Source organism: Dendronephthya gigantea, unplaced genomic scaffold, assembly GCF_004324835.1.
Source record: "Dendronephthya gigantea isolate DGI-Jeju-01 unplaced genomic scaffold, DenGig_1.0 000029F, whole genome shotgun sequence".
NCBI classification, from domain to species: domain Eukaryota; kingdom Metazoa; phylum Cnidaria; class Anthozoa; order Malacalcyonacea; family Nephtheidae; genus Dendronephthya; species Dendronephthya gigantea.
Genome location: NW_021163039.1, coordinates 488,195 through 515,298, shown reverse-complemented (window position 1 = coordinate 515,298; position 27,104 = coordinate 488,195). Strand labels below are relative to the sequence as shown.

Genomic DNA, 27,104 nt, shown 5'->3' with positions numbered 1-27,104 from the left:
TCATTGAAGAACGTCATGTTACATTAACGTGATGTATTTGAAACTTGAGAAATTTATTTATTTGTTTGTTTGTTTGTTTCTTTATTTATTTATTGTACTTTTATCAATTGTTTGTTCAGCTTTCTCTTGCTGACAGTTTACAAATCACGCCGTCCATTGGTTGCAGGCTTCCTCGTTCATGGATTCGTTTTGTTTGCCCAGGAAGAAGCTGGAACGTGAACGTTTGCAAGAATTTTGCAAGTATTACTTTGCTTTCCATCATTGCGAACTGCTGTCCAATGCAATTCCTGGGCCCCAGCGAAAATGGAAAGTATGCAAACCCGGAGATTCGACTGTCGTCGCTCGATTCCCAACGTTCAGGGATAAAATCTCCGGGGTTGTCGCAGAGCGCTGGATGGCGTCCCATAACAAAAGGACTGGCACTGGTGGTAGTTCCTTTGGGAATTTGGTACCCGGCTAGGGTAACATTATTGGGTGTTATACGGATGATCCCCGGGGCTGGAGGGTACAAACGTAAAGTTTCCTTCAGACAACAGTCCAGGTATTTGAATTTTGGTAGGTCGTCGTAGGTGACGTCATTTCTAGTGCTCAGGACCTCGTTGATCTCTTTTACCGCTCGATTCAAGGCTTGCTGATTGCTCGCCAGTTCCAATAAACAAAAAGAGAGAGTTGATGACGTAGTCTCGTGCCCGGATGAAAAGAATGTGACGAAATCGTCAATCAGGTCTTCTCCGGAAAGTGTCCGATCCCGACCGTCTGACATAATGTGGCCTAAAATATCCTGATGAGACAAAACATCATTTCAATCAGTTGTAGCAATAGATTAGATTTAGTTTGGTATTAGAAAATACAATACAATTCTACCTTTGGATTGTCTTCACCTCGTCGGATAGCTTCGTGTCGTGCTCGGATAGTTTCGCGCCCGGTATAGCGAAGAAACTGGAGTGCTCCTATGACTTGCCTTTGCCTCGGGTAGGATCTGAAATCCCATTTATGAAATGGGTTCACGAATGCCTCTTCGACACCCTTCATGATCAGGTTGTATGCCTGAATAAACGGGCTGTGCGGGTCGTTGATGACGTCGAGGTCGATTCCAAACCCCGCCTTGCAAATTACATCCAGAGTAACCAATGAGAACTCGTCAACCATCCTGGTTTCCAGGTCTCTTTCAGCCTGGCCGTGCAATTTGGTCAAAAATGTATCCGAACTCTGATTAAAGTTACACATAAGATTGCGTAGGTACAAACGGTGGAATGCGGGGTTCATAAGGGACCTTCGATGGCGCCATTGGGAATCGTCGAGATTTGTCAACAAACTTGTACCCATTGCCCTCTGACCGAAGAGGGTCTCCAGGCATTCCTTGTAAAATCTTGGGTCTTTGGGGAATTTTTCGGTGACAAGGACGTATTTTATGTCGGAGCTACTGGCGACATTTATCCAAGGCAGAAGAAATAGCCATATCAACACCACATCGCCATAGATCAGGTGACAGTCGAGCATGAACTCGAAGGATGAACAACCATTGTCCAACTTGGCTTTAATGTCAGGAAAGTTCCCTGGCAAGGAGAGCAATGGTTAGCGCTTAAGCAAATCTCGTTTCATACATGAAATATTGTGACAAAATGACTCCCAAGAGTGCGGTATTTCATGTAGCAAGAACTGGGAACAAGGACATGGTTTTCCAAATTCAAATGTATTTGTCCTATGCTCGACTAGTTTCTTTCGAATGCAAGAGACATTTCTTATAATGACGTCAAACGCGGAAAGTCTGATGTTGCACGAAATTTGATTTGCTCCACAAAACTATCGAGCCAATTAAACTTCGTGTAACATCATACTTTCCGCGTTTGACGTCATTATGAAAAAGAGGTCTATTGTTGACTACGTATGTACGTATGAATATATTAACCTCCCCAAAGTAATCAAGCGGTTTAGCTGCGGTCAATGCATGTTGGAGGATTTCTATGTTTCAAAACTATTTAATCTCTTTATTCTTATCTGTTGTCTAATTATTTGAACTGCGCCTGTGAGCCTTTTGACACGAGCGACGGAAATATCAAACACGCTATCCTTGATCCCTACACCATGCGACTTTCCTCGCAACTTGCAATGCAATTCTACCTCTGAGGCATCGAAAGTTGTCAAATTACTCAAAGCGAACATTTTACATTTGCAAAGTAACATCCCTCAGTATCATAATTTTATTGCACGTTGCCAAGGAAAATTGCATAGTGTAACAGCGCCTTAAAGGCCGGAGATCTATATCTGCTAAGTTATCAGCGGCACGCGTGGTTATTAGCTCCAGCATTAAGGCTGTTTTCCACTTTTCAATGTTACCTTTGAAAAAACGAAGTGAGTAAATCGAAGGAACTTAGTTTTTTGTACATTTTAGTATGCATTAGTTGACCTAGAATTTAAATGATAAAAATTTAAAAGCATTTAAAATTTTCCGTACGTGTACGTGCGTATAAAAAACGCGTAAGCAGTCTTTACAGCTGTCGCATTTTTTACGCGCGGTAAATTTCAATTGCCTCCAAATTTTTATTATTTAACATATGGGTCAACAAATGCATACTAAAATATGCAAAAAAGTTGATTTATTCAGCTAGCTTTTTCAAACATGACATTATGTTGACATATATAAGGATCTGGACTTTTACGTGCGTGTTCGTGCGTATAAAAAACGCGACAGCGGAAAGCATGCAGCCCTTTCGCTCGTGTCGATAATGGCTTAATTACTGGAAGCCGGATCAATGATCAATTTGCCGGTAATGGCACGTAAAAACCGCAAGATTGACCACGAATATTTCCCTCATCTATCATTGCAAATGACTGATAAATATAGCTACTTTATGATAGCACAATATGTAAACAGCAGGGCCGTAGCTAAACATATTCGTATATTCGCCTTACAACCAATACATATCTTTTAAAAGCGATTATGAATATACTATGTCCCTATATGAATATCACAATAACAACAAGACGCCATTTTGAATTTGTTGTAATAATTATTTATTGAGTTGTGAATTGCAAGTCACGTACGAAACATCTTTTCGAACATGCATGAAATCGAAGAGCGAATTGTAATCGGCTTTTGAGTGTTATGAAATTTATAAGGATTTCAACAGGGCAAAGTAAACTTTTAATGACAAATTCAACATAAATAATTGTAATTCATATTTGTATCGCTGGCCATCGCTTTATTCCGCTTACCTTTAAAAAATGAGCTTGCGGGCGGACCTGGTAAATGGCCATATTTTATTCGACGTAAATAAAGAATATAGAAGCTCACTGATGACAGCAGAATAATAAATAGGAGAGAAATTAATTCGGCAAATTGTATGATGAGGTTTGTAAATGACTCCATCTGTTTAATTTAAGTATATGTCAGAATGCCCATGCTGTGAATATATTATACGCATCGTTACGTTTCGGACCAAAGTGTGGCGATTTTTATCATTATTTAAAAACGCATTAAATACCCCAAACACTGAATTACGTGTTCCTGTGTAAGCTCTGCTGTCGTAATCTAAATATAAGCCGATTAGTCTATCTTTTTGGTAACCGCTTGTTTAAAAGCGCTGCTCGTAGGATAGATTGTTTATTTAATAACGTGTCTCGCCTGCGAACGAACTAAAATGGCCGTCAAAAAAGTCGCAATTATCGGATGTGGCGTCGGAGGTCTGACCGCCATCAAATGCTGCCTCGATGCCGGTTTGCAACCGACATGTTTTGAGCAACAATCGAAGTTCGGCGGTATTTGGAACTACACGGACGGGCCACGGCCTAACCTTGGCTCCGTCCACGCAAGCACAATAACGAACGTCAGCAAAGCAACAATATGTTACTCCGACTATCCGATGCCAAAGGAATGGCCGAATTACATGCATCACAGCATGTTCATGAAATACCTTGAAATGTATGCGAAGGAATTTGAGTTGGAGAGATACGTGAAACTCAATACGACAGTGGAAAGGCTTTCCAAGGCCGCAGATCACGAGACGACCGGAAGATGGCTCGTATCCTACACAAGGTAGACGAATAACTGTCTTAAAAAATCACAAACGTTTTTAGCTCTCAGGGTATTTAAATCTTAAAATATCTTCTACAATTGCAACTGGATTCTTGAATGCAAGGAGTTGTAACGAATATGTGAAACTCGAGTCCAGCGAGTTACTTTAATTGAATCAGAGTTTGATTCATAATTTGATATGCATTTTCGGCCCAGGAAATCGATACAAATCAATCTCAAATTCCAATTTAGAGAATCTACGGTTTTTCCGGCGAATATATTCCAAGGTTTATTTCATTTTTATTTCATTTTTATTTAGTTGGCGGCGAAGATAATGTTTGCTCGCCACGAATTTTTTTTAGATTGTGTGTAAACAATTAATCTGAAAGCATTGTGCTTGCATGATTAAAACCGTGTTTTAAACATTGTAAAAAAGAAAAGTTCTTGGCTGCGGAATATTACAAAGTACCGAAGATATAGCCAAACGTAGTTTGGCAAATTTTGTATACTTTGTATTATGGCCACAAGAGTGTAACTAAATAAGTTTCACACCTACCTTCGCCCGCAATGCAAAGTATTCAAAAATTGCCAACTTCGCATGGCTATATATTTGTGTACTACTTCACATTTTGCAGGCAAACTTGGCAATTCTGGGTTCGAGGCACACTAAACTCCCTTTTATTTGTGCAGTGATAAACGTTTTTATGTCTGTACAATTCTTGCGTTTGAGAGACTCTTTTAGACATCACATGCATTCGCAGCCTTTCATCGAAGACAATTATAAGGCACAGCGTATGCTTTTGTGTGAATTATTTACGCAGTTGTTTATGCTGGGCGAAGTAAAGTAACCTACTCTGTTGGATTTACCTAATAACATACACCAAGAGAAGAAAATCGACCTCAAAAATCGCCGTGTAGCCGGACTTAAGACGGGGGCTGTACGTTTATAATACGAGTCTGCTAAGCCCGTCTTATTTAAGACGCGAACAAGCGTTTTGCATAATTTCCCCTTGTTTGAATGGCCGGATTGGTCGCCTATTGATATTAAAGACCTTTTCTGCATAGGAAGTATGCATTAGGGCTTCGATTAGGAACACACAGTTTTGTAATGCACGTCTTCGTGATTTTTATGCATCCACTTGCACTGCACAGCCGAAGTAATGGCGGGTAATCCAGTTCAATCTGTTTCATCCAGTTGGCTTCTTACATCATAGCGGCTATTCTATACTAAATGTATATTGTGCAACATGGCAATATATTAGGTTATTAATCACGAGGTCTGGCTCTGTACAAAGAAATATCGCTAATCTTTTCAGAAAATCCGAAGATGGGAAAGTTACGGAGGAGAATCACAAGGGTGAAACGATTGAGGAGACGTTCGATGCGGTGATGATTTGCGTTGGACATCTTTGCTATCCAGCTACACCTAAGTTTCCAGGAATGGAAGATTTCAAAGGTGTTCAAGTCCACAGCGGGAACTACAGAAGTTTTCATCCTTTTGTTGGGAAGAGGGTTGTTGTTGTGGGTAGCAGTTATTCGGCTGGTAGGTATTGCTGTTTCTGAAAATCACTGATCCCGCTGAAACTTCGACCCAAATAATGAACCGAACCGAAAATGACACTCGTTTGATGTTAAGGTCTGTTCACACGATCCAATTCACTTCTGATTGATGTTTTATAGCCGACTAACCTTCAGTTTATATGGGCCGTAAATCAACTAAGATAATGCAGTATAGCCTTATCAATGACAGACTTTATTACCTACGTTAGAAGTAAATTGGATCCAAGAAATTTGCATCGTGTGAACAGGCCTTTAGTTGTCGAAGACGATGATGCTCTGGTCGGGAGATTCTCAAACAACGACTATGTTTTTAGGTGATATTTCCATTGAGCTGAGCCTTCACGCGTCACAAGTGTACCTGAGCACAAGGCAGGGTAGTTATGTGGTTAAACGTCTCGTGCCAGGCTCCACAAAACCGTTTGATCATCAGATCACGCGGCAAGAGAGTTTCGTCAACAAATATTTCAATCGCAGCCTTTTTAAAGGTGTTCTCAATACAGAGTACGATTTTGTACGTCTCGGTCTTCAACCTACGGGTAATTGCTTTGCAATTAATAACAACTAATTAAACTAATATATATGATACTTATTTCTCTCATTACACCTGCAATTAATCTGTCACAGGAGTCGCGATGGTTCAGCAATTTCCATTCTTCGAGGAATTGCCAACCAGAATTATGTCTGGTCGCGTGATCGTAAAGGGGGCACTGAAGGAACTTAGGGGGTCGTCTGTGGTCTTTGACGGTTCGTGACTGTTTTTTGTTATATCCTCCACCATTCTGGGAGAAAATGAAGTTCTTGAGTATTCTTAGAACGTAAAATTCAATAAGATCAATTTCATATACAAAAATGTTGCAATACATAGAACTGTTATTATTCACAAATTAGTTCGTTTTTATAAACCTGACAATTTGTTTATATTCGATTTTTATTCCATCCTCCACCGTCCATAGGGAAAACGAAGTCCTTAATGTTGAGATTTTAAATTGGATGAATTTTCACAGACATATAAAGTTATAATGATTGATTTTGTATGCTTTTTATTGACCAAACGATTTCCCCACACAGGTGAGGACGTGGTGGACAACATCGATGCCATAGTGTATGCTACCGGTTTTGATTTGAAGTTTCCATTTGCGTCTGATCTCATTGAGGTCGAGAATGGCCATTATACGAGGTATAAATTTAAAACCAAGTCTGTTTCCGACTTTTCTATATGTACAAATCTGATGTTTCCACTACCAAAAAGCATTCGCTTCAATTCGTCCATGATTTGCATTTAAATTTACTCGTGTTTAGTTCGAGGGTGTCACTGGTTTTCGACTTTCATATAGGTTGTTTGCAATTGCCGCCATCATCTTGGTTTATTTTTTAAATTCAAAACATGTGCACAAATAATTTGTTCGTCTTTGCTGTATTTTAATACCCGCACAATAACACGACAGAGATGATAAGCAGTTACAAAATATACAAGGAAAAAGTAAATCAACGCAGCTTGTTCTCTTGAAAAGCAGAAGTAAACTTTGTAGAGTCAACCAAGCTGTTCATTAATGTGAATGTCATTAGATTATTTTTTCAACACTCAGGTTGTACAAACACATCTTCATACCGGACGCAGACCAGCAAACCCTGGCTGTGATAGGGCTCATGGAGACCATCGGAGCACATCCTCCGATCTGGGAGATCCAAGCCAGGGTGGCTTGCGAGGTGTTTGCCGGAAGGTGTGTGCTGCCGAGCAAAGCGGACAGGGTGGCTGAATGTGTGGCAGAAGAGGAATACCTTACGAAGATTGGCAGACCGAAGGAAAAGTTTTTGTACGGTGTAAGTGAACATGATCGAATGTCAAGTCAAAAAATTAACTTTGTTGCAAGCTTTACACATACTGACAGTCACGTTTTGCGTCAAGTATTGCTTTAGTATACGATGTTTGTCCTGTCTTTACAAGTCGATTTTTAAAAACCATATCTTTCAGGTTATGAATATTCCCTACATGGACGAAGTGTCCGCGTTGATAGGTGCTAAGCCAAACCTGTGGTCCATTTTTCTAAGAGACCCTAAACTAGCCTACTGCTGTTTCTATGGGCCGGGAATCGGCGCCCAATATCGACTACAAGGGCCAAACACCTGGAAAGGTGCAAAAAATGTGATAAAAAGCGTCGAAGAAGATTACCAATACCCGTTGAAAGTGAAAAGATGCGAGCCGATGATGGCGAAGAAGGAGTCTTCATATTTGTTTTGGGTTCTTGTTGTGGTTTTTGGAGCTCTCTTGGCTTACTTTCTTCGTTATCTTTTGTGAAGAATCGGGCTAGTGAAATGAGGCACACCGCTTTTCGAGGTAAACTAGGTAATGGGAAGTCCTATGTACATGGGATGACTGAACTTGGTTTAGAATTATATCGTCATGAATTAATATACATATACGACGATAATGTACCTTGTGAATTTAGATTGTATACATACTGAAAATTTGCCCAACTGTGGTTGGGCATCTCCAAGATCATAGGATAGATACTTGTTTATTAAGAAGTCTTTTTAATTCTGGGGGAAATAAAAGGTAAAAATTGAATTAAAGGCGATATGTTAATTAAAACAATTCAATCGATGGCAGACTGGCGGTGGAGAAATGTTCACATCGATTTTGATGAGTTTTGCTCTCCATACACGACGTTCTATAAATATTTCAACAAAAACATGATTCACCAGACACTGCATATACCGAAAAATGCGGACAGCATCATAGTAACATGCTCTTTTACAGAAAAAAGATTCATATTTTAAACTGATGAGTCGTTTATCAGACACATCAAAATGTGAGCATGCTCACTAAATTGACATCTAACACTATACATCTCTGCTTAGACCATTATACTCTACTCTAGCACCAAAGTTTGATAGAGTCGCTAATAAAGCATCGTCAATAGTCATTAAAAACATTTAAAGACCCGATTAAAAGCACATTAATCATTAACTTCGGGTGATTCTATAACGCGAAAAGTATGGAATTTTTTTCACCCAATTTTTGGTATATCGAAATATCGATAAACTAAAAAATTCAGTATCGAATGAAAAATCTGAAAAATCAATATCGTTATTCAATAAACCGATCTTTATCAATATTTTGATCAACCGCAACAGCCTAAAAATTATAAACTTGTGTATTTTCTTCTCCAAACATGTAGTATTAACTCGCTCAGCAAAATGCCTTCAGCCTTCTTATCTTTTTATTTCATAATGCCATATGAATTAATTAAATTCATCGCTGCAAATTTGACACTGAAGGTCTGTTCACACGATCCAATTTTCTTGGATCCAATTCACTTTTGACGTATGGCATATAGTCGGCGATTGATGTAGCTGCAGTAGTAGATTGGCTTCAGTGGATTTGCTGCTGATATACACTACAAGACAACAGACTATAAAACATTCATCAGAATTAAGTGAATTGAATCCAACAAAATTGGATCGTGTGAACAGACACTTACGGCTTGACACCTTAGGATATGCCTTCAGGGTGCGAAGTCCAATCCAATTACCATATATCTACACAAACGTGCAATCATATTTTACCGGCAAATAAAGTTAACCAAAATGGTTGCCAAAAAAGTCGCAATTATCGGCTGTGGTGTCGGAGGTCTGACGGCCATTAAATGCTGCCTCGATGCTGGTTTGCAACCGACATGTTTTGAGCAGCAATCAAGCTTTGGTGGCATTTGGAACTACACCGACGAACCTCGACCGGGTTTGGGCTCCGTGCATTCCGGCACGGTAACCAACATTAGCAAAGCAATAATGTGCTTTTCTGACTTTCCTGTGCCCAAGGAATGGCCAAATTACCTTCACCATCGTCTGTTTATGAAGTACTTACGATTGTACGCCGAGAACTTTGGCTTAGAGGAGTACGTCAGGTTTAATACGAAGGTCACAAAGCTATCGAAGGCCACGGATTACAACGAGACCGGCAACTGGGCTTTATCTTATACAAGGAATACAAGGTATCTAATATCTATAAACATAACAGTTGCTATAATCAGGAAGTTACAAGGCAAGGACTGTAGATTGCAAAATATATTTAGATATAAACCCAATTCACGCTGTCTTTTAATAAACAATGACAGACTTCTATAGGCCAGACGCGAAAGTCTGTGTGGTGTAATAAATGTCGCATGTGGTGTTACAATGTTGCATCTTAAAATTATCGACCGCCCTTCGGCTGTTACGGGCTGCAACTCCATAACTCCATTTATGCGATTTTTATGATGCTTTAAGAGCAACAATTTTTAATCGATTCCTCTCGTGAATTCGTCCGAAGTCAGACTTTTGATATTAACCACTATAGAAATTTCCTGATCATGAGAGATTAAATTATTGCATTGTCATAATGAACCCCCCCATTGCTGTAGACTTAGGGACAATCTACCGGGATTCTACGAAGCGTGAGATGACTTTGAAGTATTAAGATAAATCTATAAGACGAAACTAGCATATGTTACTGTCGGGGTGATCACACGATTGCCCGATCTCACGTTATTTGCTGATTTCACTCCCCCAACATCATCTCGCGCCTCGTTGAACCGGAATCTGTAAACAGCCCCTTGGAATTTTTGGCATGAATAATATGTGTGAATTTCAGTCTGTGAGGCTACGCTTTGAAAGTGCTGTGATAAAATTATTGATAATACATACATAATACAGAGGATATACCTATTACCGCATGAAATTTACATAGCGTATAGTTACAATATTTTTAATGTTGCATGGGTGGTCGTGCGTGGATCGATTGTACACATAGAATCATTTCGCCAGAGTTGCAAAACGTCTTTCTAGCCTTCCTTTTGAAAGCCTCTTAGAAAATATTCCTTAAAACCATTGCTCTTGATATTTTCTTTTCAAATTTATTCAATTTGTCGAAAAAATGCTGGAAAACTCCTCTATATTAGCTAAGTATAGCGTCGATTACTGATATAGAATTTACTTGTCGTCTGGTCGGGGCTGCGATGATCAGTATGTAGTCAAAATTTATGTGTTTCCCACTATCTATTGGAATGAACTAGGGTCTTTGCAATCAACTGCGGTCGTTGCATGTTTTCCATTTAGGCAGGAGTTGCTGAAACTTTTTAAAACGCGGATTGTTGATTCAAAACTGTCCGCTGTAAAATCGAATTGTTCTCTCCAGTGACTCATCACACGCATGCATTACTGTATCACAAATCGATAGTTATTAATAATTAATTACTTCATGCATGGTTTTCGTGTTTGGATGGCCTGATCCAAACACGCGGGAATGCTGCGAGAGTTAAGAAAAGCGCACTCGTGCATGTTTAGATCAGGCCATCACAACACGGGAAACCAATAAGTAATCGCTTTATAAAATCATGGATAGTTAAAGACTATGATTTTATTATCCATGTTATATGTGATTTTACTATACATGATAAAATTAAAAAAGGAGGTAGTGTTCCAAGTTTGATTTCCATACGCGAATTAAATTTCCGTGTTTGGATGGCTTCGACCAATCAGAACAAACGTTATATACATGTTATTTTTCCAAAATTTCAGGCAGGCCGAAAATGAGGCGCCGAAAAATGGGATCCAAATAGACGAGGAGATTTTTGATGCTGTAATGATATGCACTGGGCATCTTTCCATTCCATCTATACCTGATATTCCAGGAATGAAGAAATTTCAAGGTGCTAAAGTGCACAGTGGAGATTACAGAAGCTTTAAACCTTATGTTGGAAAGAGAGTTGTTGTCGTTGGCTGTGGTTCTTCTGCAGGTTGGTGCTGTGAGAAACATGCCATTATGGCAATATTTCAAATACCCGGGGGGTGCGAACCGTTTAAGGAAATTCGGGAAAGATATCAAATATATCAGCCTGAAAACGACCCTGTGTGCTAAATCACTGAACCTAAACGTCCCCCACAATAGCATGCATCATGTGCGCATTCTGTTGGGGTATTACCAAGTTAATTTTGAAATATGCCGAAAGATCTTTGGGTGGTAATAAATATCACGAATATACGAATGTAATCTTAACTTGCAAACCAATAATGCAGGAAGATATGTCCGGGATTTAGGCACCGAGGGAGGGGTGGAACATCGAACGGCGGACATCTTGAGTTTATGATTCTCCCTTCTATTTAGCCCCCTTCCCTCTCTCCTCTCGGTTTGTTTCTGTCAACACACGACCTATATGTGGAACTCCAAAATCGTTGTTTTATAAAAGTTCTTGTAGCCATAATACAACCTTTAATCTTTAGAATATAACTTAGGCCACATTCATCAGAGTTCAATAAACATATCTATATATTATATTGGTAGTATAGTGAAGTATACGTTTCACGAAAAAGAACTGACCTTTTAAGAGGCCTTTTAACGTTCTGGTTGCAGGTGATATTTCAATTGAGCTGAGCCTGCACGCATCTCAAGTATACCTCAGCACAAGAAGCGGCGGTTACATCGTAAAACGCCTGGTACCTGGTACCACAAAACCGTTCGACCATCAAATCACGAGGGCTGCGGGTTTAGTAAACAAAAATTTGAAGCGATTCTATGTTAGCGGTGTCCACAACACGGAGTACGATTTTGTGCGTCTTGGACTACAGCCCAGCGGTATTCATCTAAATTTGTTTTGTTTTCATTGAAATTTTTTTTAAAATTATGAATACGTTTATTAGTACTAGGGAAATTTACAATAATCGATCATGCACAAAACTAAAAATTTTTCATTAAAATTGATTTGCCGTTATGAAAAGAGGAGCACACGATACGATATTGAAATACAACGCAGATTCTGGCTTTTCAGGTGTCCTTGGAGTTAATCAGTTTGGATTTGTCAACGATGAACTACCGACTAAAATAATCACTGGTCGAGTTATTGTAAAAGGCGAACTCAAGGATCTACGAGAAACGTCTGTAGTATTTGGCGGTGTGTGTGTGTTTTTTTTTACCTCTATAAGTTGCACGCTGTCAACAAAGATTATCTCCGATGGGTAAATTCTGCATGCAATTTACACATCCTATCTACAAAATTAGTAAACTCATGTAGTAAACCTCGATGGTGTAGACAGGCTTCCTGATATATAGCCTTCATTCAGAACGTGAAAATGTTTAGATTTAGATCTACACTGTTACATGTAGCTAATACCAACGTGATAATTTTCGACAGGTGAAGAAGTGTTGGAGAATATTGATGCTATCATATTTTGTACTGGGTTTAAATTAGATTTTCCATTTGCACCTGATATTATCCCGGTCGAGAATGAACATTATTCAAGGTTCGTTATAAATTATTGAGCTGTAAATCATATTTATGCTGTATAACAAAGAGGGAATTTCGTTTAAACCAATCAGATTGTTTGTTTACATTTTCAGTAACCCAATCAGAATAAATTTCGACTGTAAAAAGATTCATTATTTATACTATTTTACATGAAGTATCAAATGTGTGCATTCTGAAAAATTTCTTTCCTGAAAAACGTAAACAAATATGCCAATTATTTGCCGGAAAACAAAATTCCATCTTGTTATGTTGTATATTTATTCATCTTCTGTCGATGTCCTTGTTATATTCCAGGTTGTATAAGCATATATTTATCCCGGAAGCACATCACCAAACTCTGGCATTTATAGGCCTGATTGAGACCGTCGGCTCGGATGTACCCACCTGGGAAATGCAGGCCAGGGTGGCTGCCGAGGTTTTTGCCGGAAGATGTGTTTTGCCGAGCAACAAAGACATGCTGGCTGAATGCTTAGCGAGGGAAGAACAGCTCTCAAACATTGGTAGATCGAAGGAGAAGTTTTTACATGGAGTAAGTGTAATGGAAAGGCTTCGTTTTACAATATGGCGAAGTTCGAGTTTCAATTCGCATCTTCTCACAATTAAAACACACGAAGCTTGAAAAAGGATAGAATGAAGCCTATTAATACTTTTCAAAGTTTCAAGGTTTATTTAACATATGGTCAGTTTTATAACAAGAATTGCAGATGTTAAACGTTTATGGTCTCAACGTTTTATTCAGTTTTATTGTCAATCTCGTTTTAAAACTGACAGTATTTTAATAGAATTTAGGATTTACAGTGATTTACAGAGGCAAAGATTAATAAGATTAATATATTATCATATATTATGATTTTTTTCTCTTGAAATGCACGCACGACATAATAGCAAAATGTAACATTAATAAGGCTTCGTTTGAAGTGGGTCCAATTTTATAAAAGAATAGCTGAATGAACAAAAAGATGGAATTTCATTTTCAACTAATCGGCATATTTGTTTACATTTTCCAGGCAAGTTTTTCATACTTCATGTAAAATGGTAGCTAAATAATGTACCTTTTTCAGCGCGTGTAGTTCAAATTTTTGCATTCTGTAAACAAACGCGCTGATTGGTCGAAAACGCAATTCCTCCTTGTTAAATGAACAACTATAAAAATCCCTCTTTCATTTGATGAAACATTTCAGGTTCCGATGATAGCCTACATGGACGAGATTACTGAAATGATCGGAGCAAAGCCTGACTTGTGGTCAATTTTTGCAAAAGACCCTCAACTTGCTTATCATTGTTTGTTTGGGCCCGCTGTTCCAGCCCAATATCGGCTCCAAGGCCCAAATACCTGGGAAGATGCAAGAAAAAATATTTTGAGTGTTGAAGACGACTACAAATGTCCGTTGAAAACCATGAGATGTTCACCGGTGGTTAAAACTAAGCCTTATTTCCATCGGAATTTTGCTGTGGTTTTAATTATCTTTCTAGCGTGTATTTTTTGTTTCCTTTCGTAAAGAAATATTGTAATACATAATGTAACCTTATCTATCGCCTATATTTTAGATATCTGTGAAAATATGCTGATATTTTGTTCTTATATTCGGCTAAGTTAGCGCTGGAAAATGTCGAGTTTCAACGTGATTAAAAGAAAGTTTTTATTCGGTTTTAATTTGCAAATAAAACACATAAAAAAAGGGCAAATGATACTTCGAGTCAAACTGCTTAAAACTGGTAAAAAATATGACATTCTCGTATGTATTATCACGAGTATATAACAATATAATTTGAGGTAAAATTCAGAAAAGATTCAGACATTTAATGCAATACATTAAATCATTTACAATATCTTTTACCTGAAAGTTACAGACATTATTTACAAATTTAGTTGCAGTATTTACAATTACCGTTTTTGTCTCATAATTCTTCGGAAGAGTGCTTCTTTATCGCGGAGACTTGCAGTGACAACGTGCTCTTGGTTAGGGCCATGTTACTCTTGAAGTTTACCGTTGACCGTACATTAGCTCGCGTTCGCGGGCGGCAGTGTAGCATTTGCATCACGGCGTTCCGGAAACGTTTGAAGCGGAAAGCGTACACGAACGGGTTCAACGCGGATTGTACGGCTATGATCATGAACTGCAAATCTTGCAAATAACGCAGGGTCTCACAGCTACACGTGCTGCACCATTTCATAGTGTATATCACGACACACGCGGGAAAATAACACGCGAGAAATATCGATATGATAACCAGGTAGGTTTTCGTTAACTTCACGTTCCACGGATTAGGGAGCGAATCGTTTTTTTTACTTTTAGTCATTGGAATCATTCCCTTTGCGTCGTGGTGCGTTTTAGACTTAGATTCGTTACCATCATGCGTTGCAGGCGAGGGACTTAACCTGGATTTGTGTTTTGGAACGACCGCGGGGGATAGCGGTTGTTTTGAGGGCGACCTATGATGACGATTTACCGGCTGCAACCCGACATTTGCCGACTGCGATTTTGTTTCACTCGACATCGTTGTTTTCTTTCTTCGCTGTATTGCAGAGTTTCTCAGCCTTTCGTTGAACGTCCTCAAGATTTTGGTGTACGTAAAAATACTCACGCCCAGAGTCCAGCCGACCGCATTTGTGCTGAAGATCAGAGCATAAGTCGTGTAGTTTGTGACGAGATAAATCGATGACAGGCCTATCGATGTCAACCAAAGTATAGTCCCCAGAAGAAGAAATCTTCGTACACTGAAGAACAGCCTGAACTTAAGCGGCGAAGTAATTGCAACATATCTCTCGATTCCGAGAAGACAGATGCTTAACACGGAAGAGGTACAAGATATGAAATAGGACATGTGAAGGAACTCCAATTCCACGTGCTCTACACGACCACCCGAGGCTTCTTTCACGTGGACATAAACCGACAATGGTTCGGTCAGGCAACCGACTACCAGGTCGGCGACGGCAAGACTCAGCACGAAATAGTTAAAAGGATTTCGGATGTTTCTGTTCGACGTCTTTAGAACTGCCAGGCAGACCAGGACGTTTCCAGGAATTGTAACCAGAGCCAATAGGCCGGAAAGGATTGCAGTAGCGTAGGACTCTGCCTGCGATTGCGAAGTCATGTTGGAATTGCACAAAGTATCCAACATAGCCGTAAATTGTTTTGTTTTCGAAAAAACTTGCTTTTCAAAGTGTGCAGTTTTAGCACAACGTTTTGGAAGAAGAAACCCAAGCACTTCTCGACAGTCACTTCCTTTTTTGTTATAACTTCCTCTATTTAATTAAACGGAAGTCATTCCCTACCATTATCATAAGAAAAAAATGAAAGACCTGTTATTGACAGACTAATTTCCATTTCATTCAATTTACATTGCCGACACAATGAACGCTTTACTTATCCAAATCCGGACGTTTGTTTCTTCCAAACTTCTGCTTCGTTATCTCTTTTGAGGAGGAATTACTCTGACGAGGACGATATATCTCACAATCCTATATCCAAAATACAAACAAAAATGCTAAATGAGACAAATTAATGCAGTTTTTCAACATCCAAACGATATTTTGTTTACAGGATTCACCTGTCTTCCGTTTTGAAAGGAGGATGTTTTCAATATACGTAATAAGTAATAATTCTTCGGCTAACATTTAACAGAACGAAAAAGAAACCATATGCATTATTTATTTATGGTTTCCAGTCGACTGTAGTAAAACACTTTTCGATCTTCTACAATTGATTGGATTCTGTTTCCTATGAAATGAAAACATCTAGTGTAACGATGAAAATGTATTATAATTTATATACATACATGTATATAGAAAATGCATTGAATATGTTTTTTGTGATTATATTATTCTATAGGCGGTCCACGTTTAGTTACACATTGGAAATTCTCCCGAATTACTTGTTTTTTAGCCTTTTTAATTTGGGTGCAAAAAATGCTCTAAAATATGTCGTTATTATATGATCTAGGCAGATGATTTTGAGTGTACATATCATCTGTTGGTGACTAATAGATGTAAACTAAATGTTTTTAAGGTTATTCATCTACAGCCGCACACCAACTCTAGTTCATATTTAGTAATAGCTAGGCATAAAAATTAAGGTATGTGCACACACGGTAACGTTTTCGAGCGCTCTTACATTCGTTTTTATGTCAAAACGGTTTCAAACACCGCCAATTTACAACAGAAGTTCAGTAAAGCTAATTTAACATATTGAGCATATCTTTTCGCGTCTAAACAATAAAACATATATTGAATGTAGTACGGCAGTTCGGAATGTAAACAACTGAAGCAAAGCACTTGTTTATATATTACAAACTCGACATAAACTTTCATGAAAAAGATGCGATTTTTTGCAAATTCAAATGTGCACTTCACTTGGTAAACATCTTTAAATTGTTTGATATTTCGCATGCGCTCTAATCATTTCTCAATACTGACCGGAATTAAAGTTTATCTTTTTTACAATTATGGCGAATGGCAGTGTGATGAATTTTTGCAAAAGCTAGATGGCTTTTTTCTTTGATTTATTAATCGGCGTTTTATCATCGTTGATATTTAGTCTACATCATGAAGTCACGTATAAAAAACGTGGCGAAATCTTTCATGTCGATTAATGTTTACTGTAGTGATTTTTGATCTGGGGCCAGTTGAACGAAAGCTGGATAGTGCTATCCACCGCCACCAGATCGTGATCAACGTTTTTCAACCGTTTTAAAAACGCTTGAAAAGCAATCAAATTTCGGCTTTGTAACCAACAATTATTGAAGAGGATCCTTGATTTAGGAACACCAACGCCTGTATTCAAAAAGCTCACTCACACTCATACTCATCGAGTATGACATATAAATTTTGTTAATGCTGATCAATGAGAAAGTTTTCTCTGAATAGATGGAAAGATATAAGGTAAATCACTGAAAATCAAGCCCCTGTTCGGCTGGAAATACCGCCATTGAAACGCTATGAGAAGATTAAGATCTCCCACTCAATGAGTTTGAGTGTGAGTGCTTTCAGAATACAGGCGTAAGTCTAAGATTTAATCAACCCAACAACGGCCAAAATAATAGAAGTTTTGCATTTCTAAAATATTTATCTTTGTCCTAATGTTTCTTTATTCGTATCAAAAACAGTCCAAATCCTTCAGAATACTCACGAACAGTATTATATACAGTCTCAAGGAGTTTATTTATTTGCTCAAAATATATCTATGGAGCGAGTATAAAGCTTTGGTCATGATAAAGGAAGTCTGCATATTTGCGTTGAAATTAGCGGCGATAACAAATCTCTTAAAATTTTCATAATTATCAGGTCGGTTGATAAAATTCGATCAAATTAATGCTGTTATATTGAAGAGGCTTCTAGTCCATGTTTTCTTGCACGTATATTAATTGCTTTTACTATATATTGGACTGATAATGAAATTAATGGGAATCGAGGTGGCGCTGTTATCAGCTATATATTTTTAATGCCTTAAAGTGCGGTCGTTTTACCTTCGCTCAGCATCTCTCCTCTTTTGTACTCTTTTCTTTATCAGAAGTCTTTATGATTAATCTAATATATGTTTTTTATTCCTTTTTAATTTTTGCACCCATGCAGATGTTTCTGAAGTCTAACTAAAACGGACGGCTTTAAGTTCCAATTCATTTACACAAATTTTCCCCTCCACGTCTATGTATCGTCCGCGATTCGGAGTATTTCCTGTTTACAAAAGGATTTGATTAGCCGGCTGTGTTTTAGAAACTGCGCCGTTTATATCCGCTTCCCATGCACCTCACGAGAGTGTGATTACTTATCACTTTTCAGCAAACATCTATGCGAGGGGGAAGTGAAGAAGAAAATAGAGTTGCTAAGCAATTTTCAGTTTAAATCTTGAACTTTAACCGCATGATTGCAAGGCTGTAGCGGCTGTATGCCATTTTAATCAATTCAGATATATATCTTATTATATAGTCACCTGCTATTGTAATACGAATATAAAAAGAGTTAAAGCTTATTGCTTTGTTTAAATCTGCTATTTAGGCGGTTTTTGTTAAATGATGCATGTACAAACCTGGGATTCGTTTCGACTTGTGAAGTAGTATGACTATCCAAAATATACAGTATTTCTTTACACCGTTTCGATATTCCAAAGTCTTTAGAAATTATTCTGTTATTATGGACAAATGTGTTTGTCTTGAAGAGCACATCAAACAAACTTCCTTATAGAGTATAATTATATATTCCGCAATGCGGTTAGAATCCCTTCTGCTTGTGTAGTAAAATCTCGATATCTTTAACGTCTGGATAGTCTTTATGAAGTCCAAAGAGCCTCGTTTGTTTCTAAACAAGATTTTATCTAGATTCAGGCTAGTTTGCGACAACGACCATACGCGAATGTAACAAAGCCAACTAAAATCCAACCAATGGCGATTTTCCTTCCGCTTCGGAGAGTAACAAAATACAGTTGAAACTTTGCAAGTAACCTTCACGCTTCCTTTCAGAACTTCTCAGTTCGTTTTGCACGGCGGCAACAACGGTCTTTCGGCAGCCGCTTCGTCCTATTTCTTGGCTTGCTGAGGTCTGGAATATACCGTAACGGCCACCCATGGGAGTCTAGTTTAAACAGCTTTAGGTAATAACATTCCGCGCGTTTTCAATTCATTTGTGCTAATAGATTGTTTTCCATAATTAATTATAGATGCAGCGGTAAATCCAATCTTTTCCCTATCTTTTTCGATCGTATTCATCAAGTCATTTCGGCAAAATAAGAATTGAATTCGTTTGTACATTGTTCTGCTCAACGCCTGGCTTACAGGGTGTCAAAAACGAAAACATTTTCCACAAATCGATTGCGATAGAAATATTTCGCGTCAATTTAGTGTTTATTTTTGTTACGTATCGATTCATCCATTAGCATATAGATTAATGTTGCTATTTCGACTTTTTATTTTTTCTATTTATGTTCTATACGCACATATGATTTAAATAAAATTATATATATACTGAAGGCAAAGTTCGATTATTTTTCTAAACACAGCGCTTTATTTTATACCTTTATTCCTTTAATTATTTACTGTAGAACTATCAGAGATTAATTTCAGCTTAGAATTTTGAAATTAGGAGTATGAATTGGCTTTGTGTAAATACACAATTCTATATAAGACATATATACATGCATATATATTTACAATTACCTTTTGTATGATTAACGAACTCAACGAAGCTACATCCTCGCCTTCATATATACCAGATAGTTTACGATTAAAGTTTGATTTTAATTCAGTAATCGTTTCGAAAACGCGACCTCAAAAATAGGATATTATCGCATGTATGTGTTATTCATTAGTATATAATAAATGGCAGAGCAAGCTCTAAATATTAATAACCACTTTGCAGGATATTAATATTAAATTATTATCCCGTTGCGACACGGACGTCCATTTTGCATGTGCAAACAAAACAATACTATATGACGAAATTGACAGATGAAATTCACACCGCGTAGCATATCAATGTTCATAATATTAAACCTGTCTATTTTTTATCACACAGGCAGGAAAAATTACCAATGCGAGTTCAAAAAATGTAACTATAGGCTACAATTTTTTTAGAAGGGGGTATTCATTTTGCCCGGACATTGATTTAATTTCCTGAATGTTTCCATAGGATTGCTTTCTTGTGAAATTGAATTTAAAAGCCATACACTTTCAAGACGAAGAAAGACCGTATTTTGTCAACTTTACTTACAACGAAAACATTCATCCGTTTCTTCTATATATATTATATATATTGTTGGTTTTCAAAAATCCTAGCTGCTGGTACGACGAAAAGCTAAATTTTTGTAAATATTTTATCTTTTTTATTAACAGACGAGTTTAATTTCCTTCTCTATATCAGACTGTCAACTGATTCCTATCTTTTGTTTTCCTGGAATGATTAAGATTCTATGTTTGATTTTCAATTACAATACAACCAATTACATCGCCATGAAATATCCGGTCTATTTGCTGATGTATTTACACATAAGTTAGTCAAGATTGCTCTACTTAATAATATGAAGACTGAAGTCTATACTTGACCAACCATTTTAGTAGCATTATTTGTCGCAAATTTGAAGAGTATCTATTTCGGATATCTCAACAACTTCGGCATTAATGAAGTGTGAAGTTACTATGTTGTTAAATATTAAGTTGTATCTCAAGGAACTTCAATGTCTAAAAAAAGATAAGAACTAATTACTATTGCGGAAATTCAAAAGCTCTTTTAAAATCGAAAAGGATTGCAAAACTTTTTCATGAAAATTTCAGCTAAATGACATATTTGTGAACATGCTTCGAATATCTTTCAATAAATTGTGAAATATTGAAAAGAACCACTTAACTAATTTTACGTCCTTAATACTTTCAAATAGCTATGACGGAAATGATAACTTTTTGTGGCGCCAAGCGACTAAATATAAAGACAACGATCTCGTACAGTCTCAAGCGGCATTGACAGTTCGAAAATAGTTTGTCCGGCACAAAAGAGTCTCACAACTGAACATATAAAAATATGATGAAATATTTCGACTTAATATAGTTTGCTGTCCGCCATCTTGGCTAAAAAAACCTCATTAAATTAAGGCAAAAAAAGAGAAAAATGTCAAAATCTCGTAAAATCTTAATAGTATTAGCACTTTCGTCAATACCCAGCAATTTCGTGGTAAATAAGACGCGAAATTTGTTCAAGAAAAACATTTCATTTATTTTCAAAATTTAAAGATTTAAAATTTACCCCGCTCAAAATGGCGGAATGTGCAACGTTTTGTTAAAAAGTGAAATAACTTTTCAACGGAGATCGATAAAGCCAATCTATAAAATAGACTCTTGTAATACACTGAATGTTTATTCATAATAAGACAAAGTCATTCTTATTTTTAATGTTTTTTCAACGACATAGACAAAATAGACGAAAAGTCATTTAAATTCGCCCATCCTCACTACACGAACAAACGTTGTTTACCACCTGCATGGCACGTGACGCGTGAGAAGAACGCATGCAACTGATCGTAATCGCTGCATGTCTTGAAAACGTTTTTACTCAAAGATGGAAAACAAAGTCAAAAGCAGGTGTAGTCTACGTGGGTGATCATTTCATAGTTCATATTTATATATTTATGGCGTAAATAGACGTCTCCGGTGAAGTTGTGTACGAAATCAAGGGTAGCATCTTCAAAAATTTATGTTATTGACCGATATATAACCTAGAAAGAATCGGCAGTTAAAATAGATCTGATCATCCGTCCTGAACGAACTTAATAGATTAAAATAAAAGATTGTAGTTCGAAATTGTTATACAATCCAAAATTGATATTTTTCTAGTCCTTAGCTGTGTAGGAATTTTATCTTTTGTACAGGTTCGTAAAGACATAGGTAATTAGATACAATTTGTCTCTAGGGCCTACAGACAGTACAAATCCAGCTTTACAAATAATAAAATTAATAGAAAAAATTTCCTTTGTCTCAATCGAGATAGACAAATTTGTCCAAGAATTGATTACGAGAACTCACGAACTATTTTTATAAGAACGTTGTGTTGCACACAACTCCAGACTAAAAATTTCAAATTTCTGCCCGCAAAATATCACCGCCCGCCATATTTGCCCGAAAAGGGCCTGCGGAGGAGGTAGTTTGGAATGCGTGTTAAAATATTCATTTTCAAATAACTCGCATATAGCCGCTTAATATGCGCTTAAAACATATTTGTAATATTGTTGCTCTTATGAAAGGACCGATTATCCCTTTAGAGCTATACGAAGCAAGGTAATTGTGTTGGCGAAGTTGCTCCGGAGTATTTTAGAGTGCTCCTCGGCTAAGTGATTCCGCCTTTTTTTTGACAAACGAGCACTTCATCCGAATTCCAAATTTGTTCACATTGTCGGCCATTAAAATTTTGCGGCACTTGAACGACTTGAAAGCTGCCATGCCATGGAGACAGAGTGACGGGTTGAACCCCCGCTGATTAGAAGGTAGAAAGGAATGCAGGCTCGAACGGTGATGAAGTAGCAAAAATTCGATAAATAGCATGCATACTAGTCTTATAAAACACAAATATCCATCCATGCAAATGTAGCGTTGGGCTGCATATATCTGTGACACAAAATCACTGTTAGTTGTCTCGGCATTGAAATGCTATTTGCAGCATCTGTATTTATACAAATATTATAGCGTGTGCAGTATCTGTGTTTATGCAAATATTATAGCGTTTGCAATCTCCTCAACCACCATACAAAGTGCCAATATAGCTATAAATTATTCTATTGTTATAGTTTGAATGCCTGAGCCATTCGCAAGACTTTTAGCTGCTAAAACTTTTGCTTTGAACTGACTTCTATTATCATAGAGTTAAATATGAAGTAGATCATACGAGGGTAACAAGGGCGCTTGAATCCCGAGTAAGACTTAAGCCAAACTTTATATGCAACTCAAAATTTAACATTCTGTTCATACTCTTATAATATACACTTTGTCTATTATGCGTCACCTTTTGACAGGCGGTTGCAAAGTTTTTTGTCCATAAGTCCCCAGAGAAGGTTATTCAACAAATATGATAATTACTTGTGGGTTCATCCGCATGAAATGATATTTTCCCTTGTTTGACTAGCGTTTCATGTGCGTTGCATGGACCAGTATAGCCACAAGAGAAGATGTTTATATATACTGGTAAATATCTATGTTTCGTTTGCTGTAAATCTGTCATTGTTTTCCCACGTACATTGTCTAAATCGTGTGAATTTCCTATAGCCTTAATTCAGTCGAAATTATGGTTCTTCGAGGCAAGACTAGTGGGCATGACCTTTACACCATTCGTCGACAACGGGAAGCGAGGTTTGTGGAGTATCGTGTATCAATCTGGTCGCGTGTTTAACAGTTTTGTTTGAATATTGGGGCGTTTATAAGGCTGTGTTAGGGCACTTAGTATTCGTATGCGGTTCTACTTAAAGCTATTACTAGTAACTGGTTTCTATGGAAGCCAGTAACTATGTTTGAGTATGAAAATTTGGCTCCGTTGACACAGCGCTAAAACCGGCATGTTTTGACGCTCGTGCTAATTATTATATATTGTATAGCATTATTCAAAAACTTGCCACGGATAGAAAACCACATTAATCTATTTAAAACGTGTATGAATAGGGTGGTCAGCTAACAGGAACGTTTTCTATACAAAAGTTGACCCAGTGCTGTGGAAGCGAAGCATTTTAGTGACAAGTAAATGCTTATAGCACGGTACTGCATGTCTTTCTGTGGATTACAGAAAGCTGCATGCGTTTGGCGTGGCTGTATTTGCTGCATTCTTGTACACATTTTGTTTAACTCAAACGAAAACGTGTGTCAATAATGAAAATCGATCCCCTTCGAACCGCTAAGAGCCGCTTTTGCAATTATACGCGCGGTGGAGCTCAATATATTCATTCAAATATGGCGGCAATCTTTAATCTTTTGAGTCAAAAGTTTAACAAGTTTTGACAAGCTTCGGCATGCTTTAAAAGGTTGTTTACCGGAGGCAATTTTGCTGCGGCGTGCGACACAATTTCGGGAAGCCGGAGAGTGTAAACATATGATGTGAATAAAGCTCGCTTGCGGCGAGGTTTCTGCAGGCGTCGCTTTGTCTGGAAACAGTTCAAATTACATTTATTCTTGCAGTCAAAATTAAAACAATACATTGCGCATTATTTGCTAGTGGTTTATGATGACTTCACTGCGTACAAATCTTCTGATTTGGGACTAAAATTTACGGTTAAATAGTTGGCGTGTTGTCAATGTGTGTGAACGATATAAACACTGTTTAAACCACTTAACTATAATGCCAAAATATACACTATAATTAAATGTCCTTCCCTAAGAAAAACTACATATTTCTGTACAATTGTTATTATTAGCTATAATCTAATTTCGCTAAAATTATAAAACACACCAAAAGCACACTAAAGTAAGAGGTTTTGTTATGTAATTAGTGATAGTAAGTCATATACCAGTTACATAGAATTCTTGAAATATTGCCCTTTTATTTATAGAATGCATGTAGGAATGTTTTTGTTTATAGCTACCGGTATCGCACATGCATGTGGCATGTAACGGCGATTGATAAAGATTCTTAGATTCGTGAATTTTCTCACTACTCGACCATTTAGCAATAATAATAGTTGGCGTTTCAAATTTTGAGTTTAGAATTCGGATATGGTGGGTGTTCCATGCAATTTCCAAAAAAGGCCACGTTTTAAAATTGGATGTATTTCTGCCAAGCGCAAGGCTGTGCGTCCCATGGTACACTGCAATATTTGATTGGTTTTTTGATGGTGTAAATGTGACATCGTCTTCAAATGTTAAAAATATATCTCGCAATCGCCTCTCTATTAACCGAACACGGTTTTCTGATGGTGTAATTATAAAATCGTCTCCAAATTTCAACAATTTATTTTGTAATCACCTCTCTATTCACATGCAGTCAGAACACGGAAATGTGAAAGTAGAAATATATTTAGTCAATATAGGTTAGTTAACGATCGTTTAAACCAATTAGTTTTTTGGGCGCGGGGACTTGAGCCACGCGCATTTTTTGAATTCTCGCAGAACGAAATACGGGCAGCTACGAAACGGTGCCTACTCAAATGCTGCAGTCGTGGGGGTGCAGTGCAATTATCATCATTAGCTTTTCAAAAAATCGTCTGCTAATTTAATCACCGGAACTGTTTAAAAGAGATAAAAAATGTTTCACCTCTTAAATGAATGAAGTCGACGTTTCAATCATTGTATGAATAAGCTAGATAACTGTTGACCTCTTTCTTTTGCATTCTAGCTTTAAGTTAAATATTTTCTGTGAGAATTGAACAATTAAACCAAACTCTTCCTATGCCGACGATAAAACTGTCAAATAAAAAAGATAAATCTAAGATTTGGACGGCCGATAAGAAGGTAATCTGACCGATTGCGTGTATGAAAGACAGCCTAGTTATGCATATACATTGTTGACAATGTTTCCAAGTTATTAAGTAAACATCAAAGGTAATAATTACTTGCAACAAGTACTTCACATTTCTCTTTAACGCTTTAAAAAATTTACGACCATTCTTAATAACCTGGACACTTGTCATCTTTGATCCTAAATTTAGGCAAACCTCAGAACGGACCTTTCCACTTCAGAACCACTGAAAGAGCAGTTTTGTATTCTTACGATATTTAAATTAAAGATGAAATTTGGAGAGCACAATTATTATATCGGACCAGATTATTACAGCATTCATATATCAAATGTTTATTGTATTGGTTTTAATTCTCGTTCGCTGACCACTGTGTGATGCGTATAGTGATGCTTCTACGAGTAGTGTTTAAGGATTTATAGCGTACTGCCGTAGATAATCCTCCACTGATTGTGCAACGCTGAACGGAAAAGTGCTTCGATGGTATAAACATAAAATTTCTGACAATCAAGGCAGATTTGATAAGGTAATATATCTTTAATTCGTTTGCTAGTGATTTGTAGATGAAACATCCGTTGTACTATATGTATATTTATACATAGCCGGACCAAAACAGCCGGCATTTTAGGAAAGTTTAGGTATAGTTTAGTCGTAACCAGTAATTTTGAACAATGCGGAATAGCTCCACTTGCAGTCTTGTGATCTTCTGTGTTCATTGTATGCAAATCAGTTTCTAAAACGCACAAGCTCTACTCTAAACTGGAGAGGCATAAAAAAGTGATGTGAAACCGGGTTAGTTAAATATGAACGCGTATAGTCAACGACTAAATTATGGAGTTCGATATGGGTATAGACAGATAATAAGATATTTCTTAACAAACTAAAGTTTCAAACGCGAAGATCGCCTGAGAAGTATTTATAATTCATAATCAGGATTGATTTTTCATCAGATGTGGTATAACAACTTCCCACATATAAACTAACTTACCTGAGCAAGACCCTCCCAGTACCCACCCTCATTTGGAAAAAATAACTAGACGTGTTACATTATCTGTTGTTTGACGGCGGCTCATGTCCCGAATGCATTAATGATAAAGTCAAGCGTTTCAGCTGACCGTCTTTGTTACTTGATAATGCATTTGGCGCTGACACATCTTCTGACAAACCATTCGAGAGTTTTCCGTTCAAGTAGAATCTTGACTTGCCTCGGATGTAACTTCTTCAGGCGGGGAAGTAAAATAAATTCTGATTCCGCTTTTATCTAGAACAATCGTTTTCACTCAATTTGTCCTTATGTACTTATCAAAGTTTCCATTTTTTTCTCAAATCAGAATCTAT

At 37.4% G+C, this 27,104-nt stretch overlaps 4 protein-coding genes across 4 annotated transcripts; 2 read left to right on the top strand and 2 right to left on the bottom strand.

Annotated features, from left to right (window-relative positions):
• Positions 1–99: 99 nt before the first annotated feature.
• Positions 100–3,385, bottom strand: LOC114523985 (cholesterol 24-hydroxylase-like). The gene is made up of 3 exons (XM_028545064.1): positions 3,217–3,385; positions 865–1,556; positions 100–781 (listed from the first exon to the last, which is right to left on the bottom strand). Exons 1-3 carry the CDS (start codon positions 3,368–3,370, stop codon positions 116–118), a joined length of 1,512 nt encoding a protein of 503 aa, XP_028400865.1. The 5' UTR covers positions 3,371–3,385; the 3' UTR covers positions 100–115.
• A 203-nt stretch (positions 3,386–3,588) lies between these two features.
• Positions 3,589–8,113, top strand: LOC114523992 (dimethylaniline monooxygenase [N-oxide-forming] 5-like). Its single transcript, XM_028545081.1, has 7 exons — positions 3,589–4,036; positions 5,332–5,558; positions 5,890–6,111; positions 6,200–6,319; positions 6,644–6,752; positions 7,162–7,396; positions 7,548–8,113. The coding sequence occupies exons 1-7, from the start codon at positions 3,642–3,644 to the stop codon at positions 7,869–7,871; spliced, it is 1,632 nt and encodes a 543-aa protein (XP_028400882.1). The 5' UTR covers positions 3,589–3,641; the 3' UTR covers positions 7,872–8,113.
• A 1,023-nt stretch (positions 8,114–9,136) lies between these two features.
• On the top strand, positions 9,137–14,471 carry LOC114523982 (dimethylaniline monooxygenase [N-oxide-forming] 2-like). Its single transcript, XM_028545059.1, has 7 exons — positions 9,137–9,567; positions 11,132–11,349; positions 11,964–12,185; positions 12,379–12,501; positions 12,742–12,850; positions 13,150–13,384; positions 14,037–14,471. The coding sequence occupies exons 1-7, from the start codon at positions 9,164–9,166 to the stop codon at positions 14,352–14,354; spliced, it is 1,629 nt and encodes a 542-aa protein (XP_028400860.1). The 5' UTR covers positions 9,137–9,163; the 3' UTR covers positions 14,355–14,471.
• Positions 14,131–15,978, bottom strand: LOC114523904 (probable G-protein coupled receptor No18). Its single transcript, XM_028544966.1, has 2 exons — positions 14,745–15,978; positions 14,131–14,188 (listed from the first exon to the last, which is right to left on the bottom strand). The coding sequence occupies exon 1, from the start codon at positions 15,976–15,978 to the stop codon at positions 14,755–14,757; it is 1,224 nt and encodes a 407-aa protein (XP_028400767.1). The 3' UTR covers positions 14,131–14,188; positions 14,745–14,754.
• Between the last annotated feature and the right edge of the window lie 11,126 nt (positions 15,979–27,104).

Coding starts and splice junctions, on each gene's coding strand:
- LOC114523985 (XM_028545064.1), bottom strand. CDS start 3,370: ATGGAGTCATTTACAAACCTCATCATACAATTTGCCGAATTAATTTCT. Junction 1,557..3,216: donor CGCAAGCTCATTTTTTAAAG/GTAAGCGGAATA, acceptor TCTCCTTGCCAG/GGAACTTTCCTGACATTAAA. Junction 782..864: donor GAGGTGAAGACAATCCAAAG/GTAGAATTGTAT, acceptor TTGTCTCATCAG/GATATTTTAGGCCACATTAT.
- LOC114523992 (XM_028545081.1), top strand. CDS start 3,642: ATGGCCGTCAAAAAAGTCGCAATTATCGGATGTGGCGTCGGAGGTCTG. Junction 5,559..5,889: donor GGGTAGCAGTTATTCGGCTG/GTAGGTATTGCT, acceptor CTATGTTTTTAG/GTGATATTTCCATTGAGCTG. Junction 7,397..7,547: donor AGGAAAAGTTTTTGTACGGT/GTAAGTGAACAT, acceptor CATATCTTTCAG/GTTATGAATATTCCCTACAT.
- LOC114523982 (XM_028545059.1), top strand. CDS start 9,164: ATGGTTGCCAAAAAAGTCGCAATTATCGGCTGTGGTGTCGGAGGTCTG. Junction 9,568..11,131: donor TCTTATACAAGGAATACAAG/GTATCTAATATC, acceptor CCAAAATTTCAG/GCAGGCCGAAAATGAGGCGC. Junction 12,502..12,741: donor AACGTCTGTAGTATTTGGCG/GTGTGTGTGTGT, acceptor AATTTTCGACAG/GTGAAGAAGTGTTGGAGAAT.
- LOC114523904 (XM_028544966.1), bottom strand. CDS start 15,978: ATGTTGGATACTTTGTGCAATTCCAACATGACTTCGCAATCGCAGGCA.